This window comes from Brassica napus, chromosome C7, assembly GCF_020379485.1.
Source record: "Brassica napus cultivar Da-Ae chromosome C7, Da-Ae, whole genome shotgun sequence".
Lineage (NCBI taxonomy): Eukaryota > Viridiplantae > Streptophyta > Magnoliopsida > Brassicales > Brassicaceae > Brassica > Brassica napus.
In genome coordinates this window covers 51,403,715-51,427,863 of record NC_063450.1, presented here as the reverse complement: position 1 = coordinate 51,427,863, position 24,149 = coordinate 51,403,715, and the positions used below count along the sequence as shown (strand labels likewise).

General features: G+C 32.9%; 3 protein-coding genes across 4 annotated transcripts; 1 reads left to right on the top strand and 2 right to left on the bottom strand.

Annotated features, from left to right (window-relative positions):
• Positions 1-5,853: 5,853 nt before the first annotated feature.
• Positions 5,854-7,420, top strand: LOC106366442 (acid phosphatase 1). The gene is made up of 3 exons (XM_013806043.3): positions 5,854-6,518; positions 6,832-7,041; positions 7,126-7,420. The coding sequence occupies exons 1-3, from the start codon at positions 6,121-6,123 to the stop codon at positions 7,301-7,303; spliced, it is 786 nt and encodes a 261-aa protein (XP_013661497.2). The 5' UTR covers positions 5,854-6,120; the 3' UTR covers positions 7,304-7,420.
• On the bottom strand, positions 7,332-8,701 carry LOC106366441 (leucine-rich repeat extensin-like protein 4). The gene has a single exon (XM_013806042.3). The coding sequence runs from the start codon at positions 8,699-8,701 to the stop codon at positions 7,484-7,486; it is 1,218 nt and encodes a 405-aa protein (XP_013661496.2). The 3' UTR covers positions 7,332-7,483.
• A 5,567-nt stretch (positions 8,702-14,268) lies between these two features.
• Positions 14,269-20,272, bottom strand: LOC106366440 (NAC domain-containing protein 75). 2 transcript variants are annotated; one of them, XM_013806040.3, is made up of 6 exons: positions 19,558-20,272; positions 19,096-19,276; positions 18,086-18,726; positions 16,943-17,254; positions 16,069-16,197; positions 14,269-14,910 (listed from the first exon to the last, which is right to left on the bottom strand). In XM_013806040.3, the coding sequence occupies exons 1-6, from the start codon at positions 19,681-19,683 to the stop codon at positions 14,809-14,811; spliced, it is 1,491 nt and encodes a 496-aa protein (XP_013661494.2). In that variant the 5' UTR covers positions 19,684-20,272; the 3' UTR covers positions 14,269-14,808. The 2 variants fall into 2 exon arrangements, with proteins under 2 accessions (XP_013661494.2, XP_013661495.2); XM_013806041.3 differs by having other exon boundaries at positions 19,096-19,273.
• Positions 20,273-24,149: the final 3,877 nt, after the last annotated feature.

Sequence of the window (24,149 nt, the reverse complement as noted above, 5' to 3'; positions counted from 1 at the left end):
TATAAGTTGACAACAGAAACTAAAACCTTTATAAATTTTTCTTTTTATCTCTATCAATTCTGCCTCTTCTACGTATTTTATCTGAGAGTTACAAAATTTTCATCCAATCTGCGTAATTTAAAGTTCTCTTTTCATCAAATGTTCTTCTGTCTCTATATATGATTTTTAGTTACTGAATTAGTGGTTGTGCCGATGAGGCTTTCCTTGAACCCACGTTTTGCTATCCCTGATTATTACTGAGATCGGACGTATATTTGCATTTTCGGATTAGTAAAATGCACGTTTAGTGTTTTACCGCTCGGTTTGTACATATATATATAAATGATTTTATTCCTGTGACAATAAAGATTTTCTGTCTAATTTAACATCAAATTACACATAATTAAGCTTAATTAGCAATTATATTTGCACTTGCAATTAGAGTTGTTATGTCCGAGACAAACGCCAGTCCCTTTGTATTTCTGAATACAAAGTGGTTGGCATTCTTGAAAAGTGCATGGCTTGCTCAGCTTCTCGACCACAATACACATTCTTGTATCCGCTCCATCTGCAATTGGCAAAGCCAAAAAGGTTAAAAACAAACAAACATGTTAAAAGAGCTTATAAATGTAATTTCAAGTATATTTTTTTAACAACAAATAAAGAACTTAAGTATTTTTTTTTTGAAACAAAGAACTTAAGTATATATTATTATATAAACGAACTAGCATATATTATTTGAGCAAATGATTTTTTTTTTTTGAAACTTTGAGCAAATGATTAGTTGAAAGTATCTAAACCTAGAATTCTAAATATATGTCTGGTAGATGTCAAGTGATATTTGTAAATCTAATCAGCTGTTTCGTTTTTAGCACCTGTTTCGTTTTTAGCAGGTTTTATTTTTATGACAAACTTTGCTTAAACGATTTGACGCATCGATTTCAAGAATATTTGATGTTTGTATGGTCCATTGTTCAGTGAAATACAAGCCATGCGAATTCTTACCAGACATAACAATCATGGAGATGAACAGATACGTACAAACTAGTTTTGCCTTGACTTGTGAAAAAAGAAGAAGATGACTGTTAATACAATGATTGTTTGATTGCAGAAATGTTTTGATCTTTAAATTGGGATAGAGAAATAACGTTTTATACTGATTAGAGAAACAGAGAGAGAAACTCTTCTAGGAAACATATATGAAAACTATCATGTGAAGAGAAACAAAATAATTTATGTACATAACTGATACAGTAAAAATCATACATAGTTATAAAATCTAGTACTAAATATGAAGAATTTTTTTTTGTCAAAAATCTTGATTAAATAATTAATATGATGGTTTTTGAAAAAAAAAAAACAGAAACAGAAAGTATTTTGCTAACCACAAACAACCAAAGCATATATTTTACCAGCCTTGTTATGCTTTAGATATTTTACTTTATGTGAATAATCATATATCATAAAGAAAGAAAAATCCATTCACTTCCTTCCACTATTTCTTACTTTTTACTTATGTACTTCCATAAGTTGTAAAATAAATAATATATTCACATCAATAGTAAGGTCATGTGCTCTTCTACACACATGTAACGTGTTGTATTATATAAAACAGTGGGTTGAAAGTTTAAGATCGAGTGAAATATGGAGTCAGATCTCCAAGTTTAACAACAACAACAACAACAAATTAAAGATGCTCTAGAGTTTAGACCATCCAACATAGATTATTTATGCATGCTTCTTCGCTTAAGTTTGATCCTTTGAAATTACATATAAGAAAACATGATTCACTCCATGAATTAATAACTCCAAATCTTTCAGCAAAACTATATTGGTTTAGCTTGCCAATGTTTTTTTTTTTCTTTTGGGCAGTAATTTGGTTTTAGATTTTTTTCCTGATAAACATTGGCTAATTTTTGGAAAGTAAGTTCATCGAAACTGGAATGGAAATAATATCTATATCAAGCCATTTTTTTTTAAAAAAATATATATATATATATCTTTAAAATTTTAACCTATACTCTATCAAACTATAATATATATCGACCAAATGTCGTCTAACTTATGAAACTAGGTGGAAAAAATCAAACTATATTAGGCTTCGTTTTATAAACGTCAGAATTAGCGGCATCGTCTCAGAATCACAATCATGGCCACGACAGATGTTGTATAAACAAAACAACACGGATCTGTTTCATTCAGTCTCTGCGTCAAGTTCAATCTGATAAATACGACGCTGAAAATTTCAGCAGAAGTGGAAACTCCGTTTTCATGTCTCCGATTGTCCGCTGCCGCTAGTGGTAGAGTTTATAAAATGAACAGTGCTATTTATATCAACAACTAGTCATTTAGCTAATGAAACTAGGTGCACAAAAAGAAGAGACAATTAGGTAGATATACCACTTTTTGATTAGAATTAGCAAACTACCTCTTTTGCTGATAAACCCAATAAGCTCTGTAGCTTAAATGTATGAACTTCCTGAATTGTCCTTGCCATTAGCCACGTTAGGAGTGAGGTTGACGGCGAAAACATTTAGAACTATCTTGGTAAATCTCCAAATACGATTTGGTGGCCAGCTAAGGCTTGCTTAGGTCTGCTGTAGGTTAGTTCTGAACCACATGTTTAAATTATTATTATTTAACATTACTAATACCAACCACTATAGATAGTTATATATTAATGTTATTATTTGTTAAGTTATATATTAGTTGCATTTCTTATTTGTTATCTCATGTACATATTTGATTCACTTACAAAACATTCTCACTAACACATATTTTAGCGATTAATATAACTCTCACTAAACACACAAAAGGTTAACCATAATATATAATTCGTTACTACATTAGGAATTGTATTATGTTGGTGTAACCGCTAACATGTATGTTAGATATACACAAATTTATCATTTTTGAATTGTGCAAATTAGCATTCGTTAAAACATAAATAATATCAAGTAACTAGATAAATATCGACTAACATAAAATTTTAAAATTTTAAATTTATAAACAGCAGTAAGTTATAGATAATATTAGTGTCTAAATTTACTAGTTAACTATAACACTAGTATGTAAGTGGTAATGTATTAAGTACACCTTTTCCTATCCCACTCCCCAACTTCTCGAGACTCATCTCCCCGTGCTCCTCCGCTTGCCTCTCCGGCGTCTCTCGACGCTGCGAGAGGGCCATTGCCGACCCCGCCATATCCAAGCTCCGCCTCTTTCCTCTGCTGATTCTCTCTTGTTCTCACCTCTTTGCGCGATGTCTCTGGATTTCCCCGTGGATCTACCGGAAACCATGGTCGTATGTGGTTTCCCCGGAGCTTCGGCGAGGTTCGACAAGGGTTGGATTCTCTTAGGCGTCATGGATCTGTCTTGTGAGAACCGGTTTGAGCTCAGATCTGGGTCAGATCTGAGACCGAGATCCGCCGGAACGTTCGACGCGTCGCCGTCTCTGTCCCGTCATCTTCGTCTCGTCCAGTCGGTTTCTCCTCGATTTGATTCAAGGTCAGTGTTGAGCTTCTCCTCTCAGATCTGAGAGAAAAGTGGTGACGAGGCTCACCATCGAGGACCTCCATTGTAGTTCAATCGACAACATCCATGGTTCTTCTCAACGGTTCTGTTTCCGAGGATTCGCTTCTCGCGTTGTGACATCATCTCCTAGGGTTTTGAGGACGACCCGCCGTGATGGTGTCCATTGCTAGATGTCGGAGCTCTCGCTTTTCTGTTGGGGCACATGATTTGAGGGGATCATCTCTCCTCCTGTACTTCAACCCGCTTCTTCATAGCTCCGGCGTTGCCATTGTTTTGGACTTGATATCTCTGTCGCAAGATTACTGTCGCGTGGCCGGATGGCTGATTATACCGCCTGCGTTTGACAAGATATGCTCTTCACCGTCAGCGACGACACATCGAGTTCACATTTTGGTATTCAAGCCGAGTTAGTTTTTTGGCTCTGTTGTTCGACGTCCTCCTCCTTTGGTGTTCCGGAGCCGTAGTTGCCGCCTCCGTCGAAACCGTTAGGAGCCACCTGCTGGTGAGTGCTCGTTCAGCTTGCCTTACAACTATCACTCTTGCTCATTTCGGTTTATCCTGATGTGCAAGAAGCGCTGTGATTAGGATGTTGTGTTGTCTTTTGTTCTGAATTTAATTAACACTAGGATTGGCGTATGTCGTCTATCTTGGTTTAATTCTTCATGTTTCTTAGGAGTTTTTTAATTTTTTGCGGCTTCTAAGAACAAACCAGCTTTCGAGTAGAATCTGGTTCAACTTTGTTGTAACCAAACTTTCATTCATGAATGATATTTACAATTTAGCAAAAAAAAAAGTTAGACGATAAAAAAAATGCTAAATGCAAAACTGTATGCTGATGTTGATGAAGGCTGCATAGGAGGCGGCACTGTGGGAGAGGAAGATTGGTAGTGGATCCGATGAATTGCAGGTGTTGAGAAGTCACAGTTTTACGACCGAGAGAAACATAGTCTTCTTGAAAGCATGCTCTTTACTGATAAGCCAAACTATATTGTCCCACACGTTTGCTACCTAATCATGCGACTAAAAATCAGTTTTAGCCGGGATGGGGTCTCCATCTTTTTCTACAAGCGACATTATCTCCACTTACAACATTAAACACAACACATAATAAACTAATATTTTAACTTCTACAATTGACATTAACATTTAACTAAATAGATATCGTCTATACTTATTAATACTTGACACAACAAAAAATATAAACATAATCCCAGTATATAGAAGTAGTATTGCAGAAAGTTAAAGAGTTTGGTTTCTATACATATTGTATAATAACAACTAGACAATGCTATATCGTCTAACTAGATTGTTATCGTCTACAACTATTATTACTGAATACACTATGGGTTACCATCTAACTATATATACTCCAAAACACTTTGTCGTCCTCAATAGATGATCTACTAAACTCTTCTAGTTAAAATCTAATGAAGAATAATAATGTTACAATATAAGTTGTCAGCTAATTAAAAAGATATCCTTATAGAATAGGTTTCCCTAGGCAAATAACAAAAGTAGAAAACTTGAATAAATCGCAAACATATAAACATATATTGGAGAGTAATGAAAAAGTTATCGACTAAGTTATCTATAATATATTCTATACATTATGGGTTACCATCTAAATAAATCACTATCACTATGGGCTACAAAATATTTTAAAGTATATAGATGAGTAAGCATTATGTTAAGTGGTAAACAATAAGTTAAAATCGATGAAAGATATTAGACCCTAACCTCCCAACAAAAGACACCAAATCTCTGTCTTCTTCTTCATTTAGACATGCTTCGAGATCTGAAGATATTGTATCTTCCCCATCTCCAAAAAATAAAAACCAGTAGTTTTACCGTTAGAACTTGGAAAGGACAAAAATATTAGAAAAAAAATGAGAAGAAATCACAAACAAATAAAGATTTAGTGATAGTGATTTTAGTTACAAATTAGGAGCATTTGTGGATCTTGGCTGCAAACAAGCATCTCTTCAGTTTTTTTGGATTAGATCTAATAATGGTTTCTTTTCGATTTCTCCTCTCTCAATTCTTTCTAGTTTTGAAAATGGAGGATTAATAATTATCAGAAAAAATTGAAAAACGTGTTAGTGTGTCTAAGTTCTGACACAAAATCTGAGCTAGGATAATGCAGGTGTATAGAGCCATAGGGTTATTCTGGTATTAAAAAGAAATATACAGTTCATGTAATAGTGATCGGATAGTTTGCAAATTATGGTCGAAATGGTGTATATACACCCTAATTTCTCAAAAAAGAAATACAATATCAAACTATATTATGTATCGAACAAATGTCATTTAGCAACTAGGCGAAAAAATAAAATAAAAAAGCAACAATATTATATATCGAATTATCGATCAAATCATTTAGCGAAACTAGGTGAGAAAAAAAAACACATAATTCTAAATCAAACTATATTATATATAGTCATTAAGCTAATGAAACGATGTCAAGAAAAGAGAGTATAGCTAATAAAATTAGTTGGAAAAAAAATCAAACTATACTATAGTTTATATAATCCAATAACCAATCGTTTTGGAGAATCTCTTTTTCTTTTTTGAACGAAGAGAATCTGTCTCTCTCTCTCAATCTCTCCAATGGCATCTCCTCGTGGCCTTTCGATCTCCTTCATCGTCCTCGCTCTATTCACCTTCTTACCGAATCACGCGATCTCTCTCCGCACCTCCTTCATCAAGCTCCCGGGAAGCGACGGATCTCGCTCCTCAGCCGCAGATACTTACTGCGAGAGCTGGAGACTGGCCGCGGAGACCAACAACGCCGGAACCTGGGACGTGATCCCCTCCGTGTGCGTAGATTCCGTCGCCGGTTATCTCAACGGAGACCAGTACGGATCGGATTACGGCGTCATCGCCGATTACGCCCTCGCCTTCGCTAAAACGGTTCAGGTTTCCGGCGACGGCAAGGACGTGTGGATCTTCGATATCGACGAGACGCTCCTCACGAATTTAGACTACTACAGAGCTCATGGTTACGGGTACGATCTCTTTATTATTAGCCGTTGGATCTAAATCTGTTTTAAATCAACGGTTCTGATGATTGTTGATCGTAATATCAAACCGGAATCTGTTAGCGTATATGATGGTCTCCGCATTTAGATTCGGTTTTCTGTTTAAGATTCCGGTTCGATTTGAGTTCTTTCCTGGTTGTTCATATCATCAAACCGAATCCGTTGGAGTGGTCTAGGCATTTGATCCGGTTTAACTAGATTTGTAGATCCGGCTATCCGGTTCTGTTGTAATTGTACCGGTTTTAGCGGTACTGATTGAATTGTTTTCGGATTGGTTTAGGTCTGAACCGTTCGAGGCTAATAGCTTCAACGAGTGGGTGGTAGAAGGAACAGCTCCAGCTTTTGAAGCAAGCTTGAGACTGTACAATGCTCTCAAGAAACTCGGTTTCACCATCGTTCTCCTAACTGGCCGGGACGAACACCAAAGAAGTGTCACCGAGACTAATCTTCGAGACGCCGGTTACTCCGGCTGGGAAAGGCTCCTCTTGAGGTAAAGCTAGTACACCAAAACGCTCTGTTCTTTTCTTCTTTGGCCTTTAACAGAATGTATTGCTTGTTGGTTTATAAAATGCAGAGGTCCTGAAGATCAAGGGAAGTCAGCTACGAACTACAAGTCGGAGCAGCGGTCGAAGTTGATCGGGGAAGGCTTCAAGATCCGTGGCAATACCGGCGATCAATGGAGCGATCTTCTCGGCTTCGCCGTGGCTGATCGTTCTTTCAAAGTCCCAAACCCAATGTACTACATTCCTTGATCATTAGTGTTCTCATTCATGTACTGAGTAACAACAACAACAACAACTAGTCATATGATTTATTTAAACTTGATGAATGCACTAATCACCAATTCTAGAGGTGATCAACAACTTCAACGTAGAATCAAAAAGCTTCTAACTTTAACTAACATACAACGGTTTCTAACTTTAAACTAACACTCATGGATGAGACGAAGTGTAGCGACTGAACTTCTCTTTGAGTCCGATGCTTATCGCAGCGCAAGCCAGAGGCTGCACCGGCGTCCTGAAGCAGCTTATCCCCCCGCCGGAGTAACCAGAGCAATCAGGCTCCGGCCGCTGCGAGTTTCTCCCGGGGATACAGTTCCCGGCGAAGTCAAACCCGAAGCTAACCCTGGAGCACTCGGAGCTAATCCCGGAGAAGAAATTGAACGAAACCGTGAGGTTTATCAGGCTCCTCAACGAGCAGACCAAGTCAGGAACCTCCCCGGAGAATCTGTTGTGAGCAAGATTCAAAATTTCAATCTCGGACAGGCAGGAGATCGTGTCGGGGACATGACCCATCAAGGAGTTGTGGCTCACGTCAAAGACTTCAATCTCCGAGAACATTCCTACAGATTCCGGTATGCATCCGGTTAACTGGTTATTCAAGAGCAGAACCTCTCTCACTCTCGAACCGGTGAGGCCGAAACTCGTCGGAATCTCGCCGGAGAATTTATTATTAGCGAGATTGATCACAGAAGCAGGAGAGTTTCCGAGGTTCCCTGGGATCTCTCCTTCGAACTGGTTGTTGTTGAGGAAGATGGCGTCTAGTCTCTTGTTGAAGAGAGCTTCAGGGAGGAACCCTGAGAAGCTATTAAACCGGAGGTCGAGGTAAACCAGGTTTGGTATGTAGATTGTGACTAAAGGGAAAGGACCTGAGAGTCTATTGTTGCTGAGATCAAGCTCCTGGAGAGAGTCCAAGTCTTTGATGGACTCTGGGACTTGGCCGTAGAATCTGTTACTGTTGAGATGAAGTATGTTGAGGTCGGAGAGGTAAGCGAGGTCTTTGACGAGGACGCCTCTGAGATTTGCATGGTTAAGATCTATGGCGGTTATAGACTGACCAGAGCAGAAAACCCCTTTGTAAGAACAGACATCTGAACCAACCCATGTCTTCAGAACACCGGAAGGATCCTCTGTAATGGCGGCTTTCCAAGCTTGAAGAGCATTGTAAACCGCGCTGCTTGGAGCTGTTGTTGGAACGGTGTTCCCGTTACCGCCGCCAATCCAAACTCCACCGCCGCCGACAACACCACCGCCTATTCCGACCCCAACGCCGCCTCCTACACCAAAGGAAGCATCTGTCTGAATCAAACTGGATAGAAACAAGAGCAAACAGAGGAGCTTAAAGTCGTCGCCTTTCTTCTTCTTAGCCATTTTTTTTAACCAAGAAGCTGAAAGAATGTTAGCTTTATGTGGTTGTTTTATGAGTAGACACTTAAAGAGAATGAATAGTGATTAGTAATGTTTTATGTCAGTGTGTGTGTGTGAGAGAGAGAGTGAGGTTATGCTACAGAGTGAATGTGGTTGAAGAAGCATTATTGATGATATGTGGAAAAAATGTGGACAAGATAATCAAACAGAGTTTTGATTTGTTCGTTGTGTCGTTTTGTCATATTTGCCTTAGAGTTTACTGTTTGTTTTCAACTTATGATTGCATTACTCATATCACGGGTTCATTTTCTTTTGCATTTTGTTCCACTATTTTTATTGATTCCAGTGAATTATATGCATTTTAGTGTTGAATATTAAGATCACATGGTTGAAAGAGACTTCTTACAACTGTCATTTGATTGGATTGCATTGATCAGTGTAATTTTGCACGAAACTAGTCTTTGTCTTTCTATTAGTTGAGACCCAAGAACGGGTTCGTAATGAATGCAATTTGGAAATTTACAGCCATACAAAATAAGTCTAATAACAATTTTGTCAATTTGAACTTATTTTTATTCTCTTCTTTGAAAAGTATTATTATTACTGGGATAAAACATGCGCGCAAAGATAAAACATGCGCTTTGCGCATGATGAGTTTATTTGTATATATTATCGATAGTTTCTTTTATATATTTGATCATTTTATTTATATATATAAAATATTTTTTGTTGTTATTATGTAATTTCTTTCCGATAGATCGGATCAATTTTTATTAAAAATAATGGAACAAAACTATAATTAATACATCATGAGTTAATCGGATTGGACATTAAACAAATTATGACATAAAAACCTTATTTTTTCCATCGAACACATTCTTGAAAAAAAATGAACATTATTGTTTTCACAGTTGAATTATTTTGACTTTTATATTCCATATGGTTTCGAAAGCTTTCAAATCAACCATCGAATTGATACACGTCATTTTAATGTTTTTAGTCGTATACTTAAGGAAAACTTACATTTTTGTAATTTAAAGTTGTTTTAAAAAATTCAAAATATAACATATAAGAAAAAATCTAACATATAAGAAAAATATAACATATAAGGTGTCCTAATTTTTGTATTTTAAAGTCGTTTAAAAAAAATATAAAACATATAAGGTTTCTTCATTTTTGTAATTTAAAGTCATTTTAAAAAATTCAAAATATAACATATAAAAAAAATCTATATTTTTATTATATGGTTAAAGTGATTGTTTATTTTTTTAATACTATAAAATTAAACAAAATGAAGAAGGATGCAAAAATTGTTATCAAATCTTTATTATTCATAATCATTAATTGCCTTATATATGTAAATCATATTATGTAATTTCGTAACTTTTATTTAAGGAAAGAATACACACTTCTTATATTTTAGGTTAATATAATGTTCTCTAGTGGACATTAAACAAATTATGACATAAAAACCTTATTTTTTTCCTCGAACACATTCTTGAAAAAGTGAACAGTATTGTTTTCACAGCTGAATTGTTTTGACTTTTATCTTACATATGGTTTTGAAAGCTTTCAAATCAACCATCGAACTGATACATGTCATTTTAATGTTTTTAGTCGTATACTTAAGGAAAACTTACATTTTTGTAATTTAAAGTCGTTTTAAAAAATTCAAAATATAACATATAAGAACAAATCTAACATATAAGAAAAATATAACATATAAGGTGTCCTCATTTTTGTATTTTAAATTCGTTTTTTAAAAAAAATATAACATATAAGATTTCCTCATTTTTGTAATTTAAAGTCATTTTAAAAAATTTAAAATATAATATATAAGAAAAAATCTATTTTTTTATTATATGGTTAATGTGATTGTTTATTTTTTTTTAATAATATAAATTCAAAAAAAAATGAAGAAAGATGCAAAAATTGTTATCAAATCTTTATTATTCATAATCATTAATTGTCATATATATGTAAATCATATTAGTTAATTCTGTAGCTTTTATTTAAGGAAAGAATACACACTTCTTATATTTTAGGTTACTATAATGTTCTCTAGTGGACATTAAACAAATTATAACATAAAAACCTTATTTTTTCCATCGAATACTTTCTTGAAAAAAATGAACAGTATTGTTTACACAGTTAAATTATTTTGACTTTTATCTTCCATATGGTTTTGAAAGCTTTCAAATCAACCATCGAATTGATACATATCATTTTAATGTTTTTAGTCGTATACTTAAGGAAAACTTACATTTTTGTAATTTAAAGTCGTTTTAAAAAAATTCAAAATATAACTTATAAGAAAAATATAACATATAAGGTGTCCTCATTAGTGTATTTTAAAGTCGTTTAAAAAAAAATATATAACATATAAGGTTTCCTCATTTTTGTAATTTAAAGTCATTTTAAAAAATTCAAAATATAACATATAAGAAAAAATCTAATTTTTTTATTATATGGCTAATGTGATTGTTTAATTTTTTTTAATAATATAAATTTAAACAAAAATGAAGAAGAATGGAAAAATTGTTATCAAATCTTTATTATTCATAATCATTAATTGTCATATATATGTAAATCATATTAGATAATTCCGTAGCTTTTATTTAAGGAAATAATACACTCTTCCTATATTTTAGGTTAATATAATGTTCTCTAGTGTTATATAATTATGGAATAATATGACACCATTAGATTAAACTATACTTTATATTAGATGTTTTAGAATTCTTTGAAATAGAATTTAGAAGACATTTAGAGTGCCACCTAGGATTTGAGATTTTTTTAATTAATACAAAATTAAGGTTTTAATTTTTCAAATGCTTCTCGGTTAGAGGATATGGATAGAGGATATGGTTTAAATTCCACATGTTCTAATTAATTGCGAATATTTTAAACAGAAGTAACCAAGAATGTTCTCATAAATGACAAAAAAAAATGAACAGGATCTTGATGAGGATATAAATAGAAAAGGCAATGCTTGTGACTGTGAATCTAGTGCTGCTGACTTGTGGGACAGATATTTTTTTTGCGACTATGATAAATTTTTAATGCATCACATGGCGTGGCACAAATGCTTAAATGTCTCCATTCAAACAATATTTTTTTAATGCGTGGCTGCATTTAATCCAAATAGTTTTCAATGCAATTATTGAGAGAAAAACTTATATTCGAAACAATAAATTACTTTGCTTGAGGAAGCTAAACAACAAAAATGTAGGTTTCCAAACATTCACAACAAAACAATGGTATTGATCATGACAACAAAATATATTGATATTACCCTCGTCTAATAGATATTCATTCTTTCTTTTTTCCAACGGTAGCTAACCTAATTTTAAGAAGACACCGATTCAGACTATTCCTCTACATTTTTACATGTTCGAAAGTATAATATAAGAGTTCTTCCATATACCATTTTGACGCACTTTCACTAGCAGAAAACACGCATGAGGGCCTACGTAGGCTATTGCCAAGCACATGCTAAACTCAAATTGGATTATCAGGCCTGTAGTAGGCCCATTACGTTTATTGTGAAGCTCAGCTCCCAGGAAGCCTAATGGTTGGTTAGCCATGGGGGAGAGATAATTAGGAATACATGTTTCGATCCGGGAGAAGAGGGGTGCGTGTGAAGTCTCACATGGTGATGTCATGTGTGGATTTGTTTACACCTCGATCCTTTAGTTATGGCACCGTATAATTATATTGTGTAGTGCCGGATGTGTCTCTTTTCAATATACAATTAATGACAAAACTTGTGTTGATTATATGGATTGTTGTCGGTTTAGTATGAACCGTTATGATCAAATTGTGTAGCAGAATGTCTTCTTTTAATACACGACAAGAGGTGCGTCCGATAGAGTTTGGCATTGAGTTCGTCTTAATTGGTTTCTTGATAATTAGGCTAATGGTTGTTTTCCGTTCTCTGTGGGATTCTGGAATCTCAGCCCTAACAATGGGTCTCCATGGAGGGCATCGGCGATAAGAGTCAAGTATTGGTACGGTAAACTGATATTATCCTTTCCAATGTATATATACTATGTATTATGTATTTAAATGTTTTGTGAGACACATGAGTTTGTGATCTATTATCAGTTGTTTTCATTATAATTTTAACGTCTTAACAACGTTTGCACTCATCTAAGAAAATATTATATGAAATAAATGAAATTACAAGTTAGATATTCATATTCATATCCATTTTTTTTATGGCTACGTTTATTCATTTACTAATAGCAAGTGAAAAAGTAGCAAATAGAAAAATGATCATTTAACCATGGAGTCCACATAGACAAACAACATAAAAAGGAGGGATGATAAACTGATTCTAATCTTGTAGTGCAGATACGGACACAGATGCAATTTGCTTCTTAAATATATAAAATTATGCATACAGAAGTATAAAATTATATAAAATTGAATACTGGTACGTAAAAAGTTTTTGTGGAATATAGGAGTTCAAAATATGAAATGAAAAAATGGATTCCACTTGTCGAAAGAGAAAATATATTATAATAAAGAAAAAACAATTGAAGAAATAAAGGTATACATATACTTGGTTAACAAAAAGAGTTAAAAAGAAGAAGAAATAAAGGTAAATATTGTCTGGTTATTCCTTTATTCCAATTTAAGAATCTTACCATGCCAAAAGAAGGACAAGTCTCATCCATCTCTCCCCATGTTGATTTTGCTTTTTGCTCTCCCATGAACAGAACATAAACTTTGGAGAAACTAACTAGTAAATCTTGCCACTGATAAAATTATATACGTTGGTTGATTTCTTTGTAAATCTAATACAGTAAATAATTCTGTCAAACTCTATTTGTATTTTTGTATCAATGGAGTAAGCAACCAAATAAAACATTTGAGCTTGAGATAACGATGAAAAATTACAATGTATATTATCCAAGGATGAGTTAGACCGTTATAGGGGTCATTTGATAATATGCTAGAACATGAGTGGAATATGGAATATATGTAAATAGAACAAAGCATCCAAGAAGGTTGCAATGTAAATCTACACATATATTTATATGGACAAAATTAAAGATAAAAGAGACCAAACATAAACATAGCCAAGTGCTTTTGTAAGATAACATTACTTCTTACTCTCTAGGTATAGATTCCATTATTCCACAATTCAAATCTTCAAAACGGGAGCCAATATTTTAGTTCACTTATTCCTCCACTGTTAGACTTTGCAATAACTTCTATTAACCTTTTTAGTTAGACCTTATTAAAAGTTTTCACGACGGCCTCCTCTACGCCAAACGCAATCCAACAAGTCATTGATCGTTCCATAAGAAATCAACTTGTGTGTTGTGTCTTACTCAGTAACGGGTCAGGGCTCTCATTTTCTCCTTGAATTTTACTTAGCTTGTATTTTTTCATCTTGTACTTTCTCATTTGTCTGATAATCTTTATCTTCCTTTTCGGTTTTAGATTCCTTTTGTTATTGGTAGAATAAGTTATATCTCTTTTGAATGCTGTAAAATCTTGATATTAAAACCAAGAAAAAAAGAAGAAAATAACTCATAAGAAGTATATAGGGAACCTAGTAACAAGTAATTAATTTTATTTACCAGCATATGTATATTAAACAAAAAATACAATAAACTATAAAGTTCATCCTAAATAATAATTAAAACAAAGAAAAAGACAATAGAAGAAATTCAAATAACAGAAGAAACGAATTTTAAAATAAACATATAATGGACATACTTGAATCTCTAATTTTATATGGCACTATTGATGATTTTCATGCAATTTTCTTTGCTTTTTCTTCTTCTCTTTGGAATATAACAGCTTTTCTCATGCTTTTTATTACTTTGGTTTTTTTTTCCCTCCCCTTTTTTAAATTCTTTTTATATCAAAATCCTCTTGAATATATAACAAACAAAAACACTTGATTTTTGGTGCTGTTTAAAACCCCTTCACCATGTAAAAATCATGCATTATATAACTTGGTTGTCCAAGATCGATAGATATGGAGATGCCATGAAGACTTAGATAATGACGACATGACCATCATGATAGATATTGATGGTAGCAACCTTTTGTGATGTGGGTCATGATCATCAGATTGGAAAAATGCACAATTACCCATGATGATCTTGATTGTCAGAAGAGCCAGGGGCTGGCCAAAACGTTGAGTACTTCAACCATTCTGCTTCTTGTTGGTTCCCCATTGATGATGATCCCTGCACCAATCAAAATTGTTTCTCAATATATACATACATACATATTATCAATAAATAAATATATAAGTAGGTGAGTGTCAGCATCCATATGTGAACTAAGTTCATCTCATTTGGTTTAGTTAGAAACAAATTGGATTAGTTTGACCGACTTAAACCAAACTGAACTAGTTCACTTTGATTTTCTTTCTAAACCAAATTGACCTGAACCGGAATCAGATCAATAAATATTAAACCAAGTCTACCAAGCTAGCATTTCACAACTAGCTAGGCATATAGTATGACTACTTGTTTTATAATGAATTACAGGCCTATATTTACGATTTGTAAATACTTGTATATGTAAATAAGGACATTCCATTATATAAGACGGATTTAAAAAAAGGGAATGCAGACATGCTGTCCCCCACAAGAACACAATGAAATCTACTAATGCATATTACCGAACTTGTTTCGCGAGGTACTACGCATGAAAAAAGACATTATAATATTTACATATATTCACATATGTATAAATATACCATCATTGCCTTCGTAATTAGTTTAAAATGTTCATTGCCTTCGTAATTAGTTTAAAATGTTTAAAAAGGAGAAGAAAAGAATCTGCAAATTTTCTATTGAGTAATTTACAGGTTACAAAAAAGGCAAACTATGACAAAAGCAAAAACGCCTCTCTTTCTTTTTCTTTTCTGGTTTTGTTTATTTTACTCTGTATTAACTCTTTCCAATTAAGTAAAGAATAAACTAAAAAAAAAAGAATATATGTAGTCTTAAGTATACTTCCTATGCAGTACTTAGAAAGAAATATAAATAAATGAAAAGTTTTTCTAAATTCTCCATTTTTATTCAAATATGATATAGATTCTTCGACCAATTACTGTTTGTTAAAGATATTTATTATTTTAAATATTTGTTTTTCATCTTTACGGAACCTACATTTCAACCGAGAATGCAAGACTACTCTCAATACGAAAACATTTATTTACTATCGATTTTAGTCATTTATACTAAAGTTACAAAATTATATATCTAATATACTAATTAATATATATACATACACATATATATATATGTATATACTTGTTTTGCTTTAAACTCATGATGGTAAAAAAAGAGGTGTTTCCTATGAAATTAAGAGTCAAAAAGGGATTAATTACTTACATCTTTTACATCATGATGAGTGGTAGAAGAAGTGCAGCCCATTATGAGTTCTTCCAGTCCAGAAGCTGACCTTGCTCCCATCTTCCCATCATTATGTTCTTCTTCTCCTTCTTGATGTTGTTGTTGGATCTTGTTCAGTCAAAAAGTAAAAGTCATTTCAGGAAAAATATTATTTGAAAAAATAAGAAAATTATCATAGAACATTAAAATTAATCATCTTGTCTCTTCATTACCAAATACCACATTTGTTTCCTACTTGTTTTTAGTTTGGCTGACACTAAAAAGTGACTTACCTTTTGTTGGCCTTTGGAAAATGGATAGTTAGTTAGACACGTCTTAAGAAGACTAAATCAAGCATACTTATATATTAAGTAGACATTGCATTTTAATTTTCTTTTCTTGATCATTATCTTATATACATACTTTTATTTGTCATAATCGATTCTGGTAGAACCCAACTTGCGTGCTTATGTAGTCCCATCATTGTTAAGTACATGCATGCAAGTATCTTCAAAACCTAACATGTGCAAGAACCGCTTTCTACTACTTAATAAAACATACACATAAATATGTGAGTGTGAAAGAACACAATAAAAACCTCCAAATAAGTAATTCTATTTATAATTAATTATCTTACTTTCACAATCCTTATAATAACTTGATAGGGGTATCACTCCTAAACCAGTAGTAATATAAAGTAATTTCATTTTGATTCTATAGTGATATTCCAGCTAACTTGGTAATTTTCATGAATCTGTAACTTTCACTTAAATCAATTAATTATTATGGAGGGTGTGAACACACATAAATAGTAAATATAAATGGAATTTTCTAAAATGTTAAAAAGAGAGATATAAAAGAATAGTTACCGTACCTGGTAATTTTCATTAGGGAGCAAGATTCTATGAACATGATAAGGATTATCGTCAAGGATATTAATGGAGGCATGGTGAAGCGACGTGGATGGAGAAATGATGGTTGATATTGGATGTGTAGGCTGGCTTATGTTGAATGCATGATGCCGTTGTTGTTGCTGATGATGATGTTGAGGATGGTGATGATCATGAGCCCCATGATTTGATGTTGCTGAGGATGATGCATGATGATGATGACGAAAACGATGTTGGTCTGCCATAACATCTTCACATGTAGCTTGCCCAGTCTGAGGAGTTTCCCTCCTCGCCATCTGAAAATTATTTAGAGTTAATTGCTAACAATAATAACTGGTACATCAGCTGGACCGGTCTTAGAATCATTCCATTGTTTATTCGGACCGTTGCAGACTTGCAGTTTAAACATTGTTTTCTGATTTTATCACGTCGGGTAAAACTTTAGGTCACATTGTTAGTTAAAATTTGATTTTCACTAACCAGTCATTATTATTACGGGTAAAATGATTTTCTTTTAAACATTTTTGTAAATACATAATATTAAGTCCTTTTGTAAATATTATAATAACTAATTTGAAGAGTACTGTTTCCTTGCAATGCAAGCAAATAGTAACCCTAACATATTCTTAAAACATTAACTTTTCCTTTCCTTAATCGCATTAATAGTGATTAAAATTGAATTCAAAATAAAATACTAAACACATGGAATAAAACGAAGATTCTCTATACGGAACTTTTAAAAAATTACATTATACTCCCTCCGTTTTTTTATTTAAGCCATTTTAGAAGAATTTTTATGTTTCAAATTATATGACGTTTTTGGTTTTCTACTAAAATTTATTAACATTTAATGTTATATGACCAATGATAATATATCTTCTATTTTATTATTGATTAATTTGTGATTAGGTAAATAATTAATGATGTTTTTGTTTAGAAAATATAAAAAATTAATGATTTCTTCTAAAACGACTTATATTAAAAAACGGAGGAAGTAATGTTTACCAATTTAGTTTTTAATATACTTCTTGTTGATATTAGATTCACTTTTTATTGTATGTATCATATTTAATATTATTTTATCAAACGAAAAATTCTAATGAAATAAAACAAAATTCGGTGCATACCTCATCGAAGCTCTTCATAAAAGGAACAAAGCTAAGTTGATCCATTGCATAACTCGGGAGACCAGGCGGAACTGCCGTAGCGGCAGCCGGCACAGCCATAACGCCACCTACTTCATCAGATTGGTTTGGATGATTGACATTCAGAATCTCTCTAGACGAAGAACAACTCCCACCACTAGTATTTCCACTATCTCTCCTCATATGATACTCTCCGCCGCCTCCACCGCTATTCACTTCACCGCCTCCACCGCCTATAGCGTTCAAGCTTGACGTAGACGACCAATTACATTGCCTAGGTTGAGTCTGATAAAAGATCTTAGACACAACAAGCTCTCCTTCTTTCTCTTCCTCATGTGTCCCCAGATGATATTGATGCATTACCCAATTGGTTTTCTCCGGTTTCCGATTCTTACCAAAATTGGTATACAAAACCAATATCTTCTTACAACCTTTTTGCTTACCGTTTACCATAACCGGTCTTGTCTTACCGGTCTTATGCCACCTCGTCTCACCGGAGCTACCGCTTCCTTGCGTATTATTGTCACATTCCGTTTGAATCTTCCTTCTCTTTCTTGTTCCTGTCGTATACGCCTTTGATGGTCTATGAAAGAAGTGTCTGCTTAAACCATCTCTAGTCACTCCTACCAAAAATTTAAAATTTAAAATATCTTTTGTTAGTTTATATGTTTCTTGTGTGACCCAAATTAAAAGGATTCAAACTTTGGTATGACCCAACTCTCTGTATAGTCGTATCAAACAATCATATATATTACAATAAAAGGAAATTAATATGGAATGCATGGGGAAAATATGAAGTATTTATAGATGTATGTGTGATCAAAATATAGAAGGTTAAAACATTGGTGAGTCCCAACAAAGAAACTAAAAAGTATTCAAAATTTGATGACCCAATGTTGTATTAAAGAACATATATTATTATAGCGTGCTTTACCAAAAAAAAAAATTAAAGAAGTTTATGTATGGAGTACTGCATGGAGGTGTTTATGTACCGGGAAGTTTCTCGGGGTGAGTGTAGCAAATGCCGTCTTCTCCTTCAATGGTGGGGATGAATTCGTCAATGAGAGGGTGAGATTTAATGTCTTTAACTAAGACTTTTGCCTCTAAATGTTCCATCAATTCCTGATCTGTTGGGTCAAATTTCACTCCTGCGGGTAAACCAACCCAATCCTGCTATCAAGAATAAAAGAGAAAACTTAATTTAGAATAAAGAAAAAGACCAAGAGAGTATTTATACTATATACATATAAAGACTCGTATATAGACGCTTTAAATTTGGATTTTGAATTTCTGTAAGCAAGAGAATACAACAGCGAGCATCATTCTTGATGCTCTTCATTTGATTCTTTTCCTTTTTCTCTTAAAAAATATTAACAAGTGAGAAAGGAAGGTAGAAACAATTTATTTTTTAAGTTAATTAAAATAAAATAAAAGAAAAAAGGAATATTACTTACTGGTTTCCCCTCGAGCTTGTGGCCGCAGCTGGGACACTTCTTGGATCCACAAAGTTGATGTTCTTCGATCTTTGCATCTATTATATCGGAACCCGTCACCGAACCAGCATGATTACTCTTGCTCATCCTAATCCCTAGTTCCTTTGACAAACTTTCTCTTATGCGTATGTGTGTAGGTGAAGAGATAATAACAAAGCTCTTCTGATCATTTCCGAGAGTTAAAAGAATATATAGAGAAAGAGAGAGACAGGATTTGAATAAAACCCTCTTTTATTATGGAGAATAAACCACTGATTTTGAGGAGACAAGACAAAAGAGGGTTTTTCTTGAAAACCTAAACCGACACAGGAACAAGACAAAGTAAGAATTTATGTGGAATTAACCCTCAAATTATGCTAAAAGGAACAAACTTGGTCGAGCAGAATAACATCTGCAAACCATGAAAGAGAGAGAGAAAGATAGCAAACAGTAGAGAGAGGGTTAAGAAACGAAGAAGGAGATGGGGAGAAGAAGAAGTATGAGAGCTGGGATGTGAAGGGTATAAATTAATAAAAACATACGAGCGATTTTTTAGGGAATTAATATATTAATATTTTGTATATATAAATGTGTGTTTTATCTCAAACTTTAACTGAAGAAGTAAGCGAGAAAAAGGAAAAGGTGGCTCTGAAACCCATTCACTGACCCACCTTTTATTTCGCCTTTGCTGGTTTAAGAAGCCGATATGAGTCCTTGAAGCGGTTCTTGTTATATCTACAAAAGCATACACTTCAAAACTATAATTACTTATGTTTATGTAAATAATGTGTACGTGTCTGTAAATGTGAGTGTACACACTGCATATTCCTATAAATCTAAATTTTGCGACTTTTATTGTATTGTGATATGGATTAATTATTATTTTCATTCAAAAAAAAAGATATGGATTTATTATAAAAGTTATCAAAATTATTATGTCATCTTTATGATTAATTGTGAGTTTTATGTTCGGAAAGAAATGTGAGATTCACCACTGTTAACTTAACCCTTATATTGTCTGTGTGTGTGTGGGGCAGTGTCTATGTTGTGTATGTGTGTGTATACTCTATATGTTAATAAATAAGTTAAGTAAATTAAGTACATGGATTATGTACTAGAAAATCTTATATTAATTTTATATGGTTTATACATATAAAATACCATTTGTTGGCAACTATAATCACTTCACTCTACGTTTTTTAGCATTACTGCACCCTACGTTCCGTCCCAATATCCACCTTCTAAATCTATATTAACTTCTAGTTAACGAAATAATGTTGTAGTTTTGAATTTGCGGAAGGTTAAGAACAAAAGAATTAATAAACAAAGAAGAAGAAGAAGAAGAAGAAGAAGAAGAAGAAGAGATGTTTATCAAATAAAAAGAAAAGAAGGACGACGAAAAAAAAGACGAGAAGAGGAAGATAGGTCACATGGGCATCGAGCTGGAGGAAGTGATCATTATTTTTTTGTTATTCAAATTTGGTTTTATTTTATTTTATTTCAATTTCTGCAGAGATAAAGGAATTAATAGATTGCTTGATAAGTAAGGCAATTTGAGCAGTGTACCCATCATATGGACCACAACATCCCTTAATTTTCTTATTATATTCGCGTTGTAGTTTAATTTGATTTGTTTTATATTATTATATGGTGTCCTTGTAGTTCCGTTTACGTTAGCATGAATTACGAAATCATGGCAATTATTCTTCTTACATATGTTTCAAATCAGACAATAATTTCCTTTTCCTAAAAAATCTTTAATGAAGTATAACCCTGAAAATATTACGCTTATTAGTTTAAACTTTAAAGCAGTGCCTGTTCCTTTTCTAGTTTTCTTGATGAAAGAAGTATTTGTTCTTGAAACATATTTATTGTACGCGTTCTCTAACATACCATTTCATAATACTCCAGATGAATTATGAATATATGTTATTTTTTTCTTCATTGATCTCGAGTACCTTGACTGTAATGATTATAAAGTTCTTCGCATAATCAATCTTCTATGGTTTTTCATCAATTTTTAATATATATATATATATACGGTCAAAGCTAACGAAGAAACCAAGCGAATAAATAGGATACAATACAAGGGTAAAAGAAACGTGTACCGTACCCTGAAACTTTGCGAAGAAGCTTCATGCTGAGATCATAAACGTAAGATAGAATACAAAAAAAAGTTTCTGTCCGTAACGAAAATATAATTATATAAACGAACAACGGAATTTTATGAATAAACGAAAATCATTCGTCGCAGAAAAGTTATTACCGTTCTTGAGTTCCTGTGACGCTGTATTTTACAACCGGCCGACTGTTGGTCTAGAAAGTGTCATGTCAATAACCTGAGACGGCTCTTTATGATGTATGAATTAAGATTAATGTAGGCTCCACAAACGATATATCTGAATTGGATTGTAGTTTTAGATCTTCAAACTCGTCGACATTTTGTCTTTTACAACTATGTTTCTAAAAATTTAAATTGCGAAACATTCTAGAGCCGTTGGACGTTACTATCCAAACGTAAATTTTGATATTCCCAACCTGGTGACTGGTGAGACGATATTATTATCAATGTATATTATATTTTGTTGGTTGATCCAATATAATGTGTAAGAAATTTAGGTTAGTATTTTTAATGTGACAGAAATATTCCCATCTATTTTTCTTTTTTAATTAGCGGGATCAAAATGAAGGGTTGAAATAAACATATAATGGTTATATATTAATTCGAATATATAAGCAGGACAGCAAAATCTAGCTTATTTATAATAAAACTAAATCTAGTATAGATTAAGCTAAAAGCATTTCGATTTCTCAAGGATTGTAACTTTATCGTTAAGAGATTTGAGTTAAGAATACACAAAAGGTCATCTCAATCCCAACGGCAAAACACCACCAAAGGAAAAAGAGGAAAAAATCCTATATGTGTATACAGAATACACATCATAGTTATGTTATATATATTGTTAACTAAAGATTTTTTTAGAAAATGTTGGGAGTCAAAGAATGAAATCATGGAGGGGCCAAAGATGTGTCCTGAATAAAACATATAGATGCTAATGATTGCCTTTTTGTCTGGATTATCATATATTTTGTCATAATTTGTATTTTATGTAATTGTCTATAACTTTTTAGACTAAATTTAAAACTTAAAACTTCGTTTTTATCCCATTTCGGATCATGAAGTTATAAATCATCAGTTCTAACTTTTTGGATGCTAAATGAAGATTTAAACATAAAAACAATTTAGGTTATGATTTTTTTTGCAAACACATCGAAAATCGTAGAACACTGATGTGATGTATTATTTTAAAAAAAATTATCAGCATTAATAAAAATAGAAAATGCAACCAAATAAATGAGTCAAAAAACTAGAAAATAAAAATGAAAAACAAGAGACAATATTTCTCGACGTAATCTTTTATTTATTTCAAGTTTCTTTTGTTTTAAAATGAGTATGATTAGAGGTATAACACGCATGAGAGAGGATAACTTACAGAAGATATATGGTATGAAAAAAAAAGAAAAAAGATATATGGTATGGCATTGGATGAAGATTGGTTCTTGGCTTATACATACAAATATTAGTGTCCACAGGACCAAATATCCAGAAGATATATGGATCTTACTCGAACCCGACCCGAATATCCGAAGTCGCAGCCCTAGTATTATTTAGCTGAAGTTTAAATTTAGAGGAATACTACACCTTAAAAATGAGAAGTTTTGCTCGATCTTCTGGATTCGTACGTTCTTTGAGAAGGGTTCCGGCTCAATTAGTTGTACTTTTTCAGGTTGAATTGGATAACAACAACCAAAAGATTATGGAGTAAGACTTGAGCGAAAAAGCTTAAAATATAGTTTATCGTTTTCTAGTATAATCTACCATAAATATTTCATGTGAAAGTACACTATTGAAAACTAAATCAGACGTAAACTCATTAAACAATTGTCACTAAAACGCAGTAGTAAAAAGGATAACCTATGAAATTTACATAAGTTAAACATATATCGGGGGAGGCAAATTCTGGTTAGGTTAGTTAAGAAAATGGATGGGTTTAAGAACTTAGTCGTCTATGGGCAATTTAGAACATATGCGAGGTTCTGTGGGCTGTGGGCCGAACAATTGCACTAAGAAGGCCCAAAAACTTCCTTTTGCTTTAAAATGCTCAATATTATAAAGTAGTCTCACTGAATCAGTGTCTTCGGGGTCTTGTTTATTGCATTTTATAATTCAAAAGCTGTCTGTCAGTATTGTTTAGATTGTCAGTTAAACACAGTGTTTTTAAAACCGAACCGATCCGATGGTTGGACCGGGTTCAACTATGAACCGAGTATATAACCGGATTGAATCTAATAATTGGTTTAACCATGAACCGATCACGTAGCCGGATTGGATCTTAAAGTTATTAAACTACTAAAAACTATCAAAAATCTATAAATCATCCATATGAACATAAAACTAGTTTTATATTTATAATGTTTTATGTTTAAAAGTTATTTATATTTTAATTATGTATCATATTTACTAATATTATTTTAAAATTTATATACTAAAAGTATATTAAACCAGATTAGTG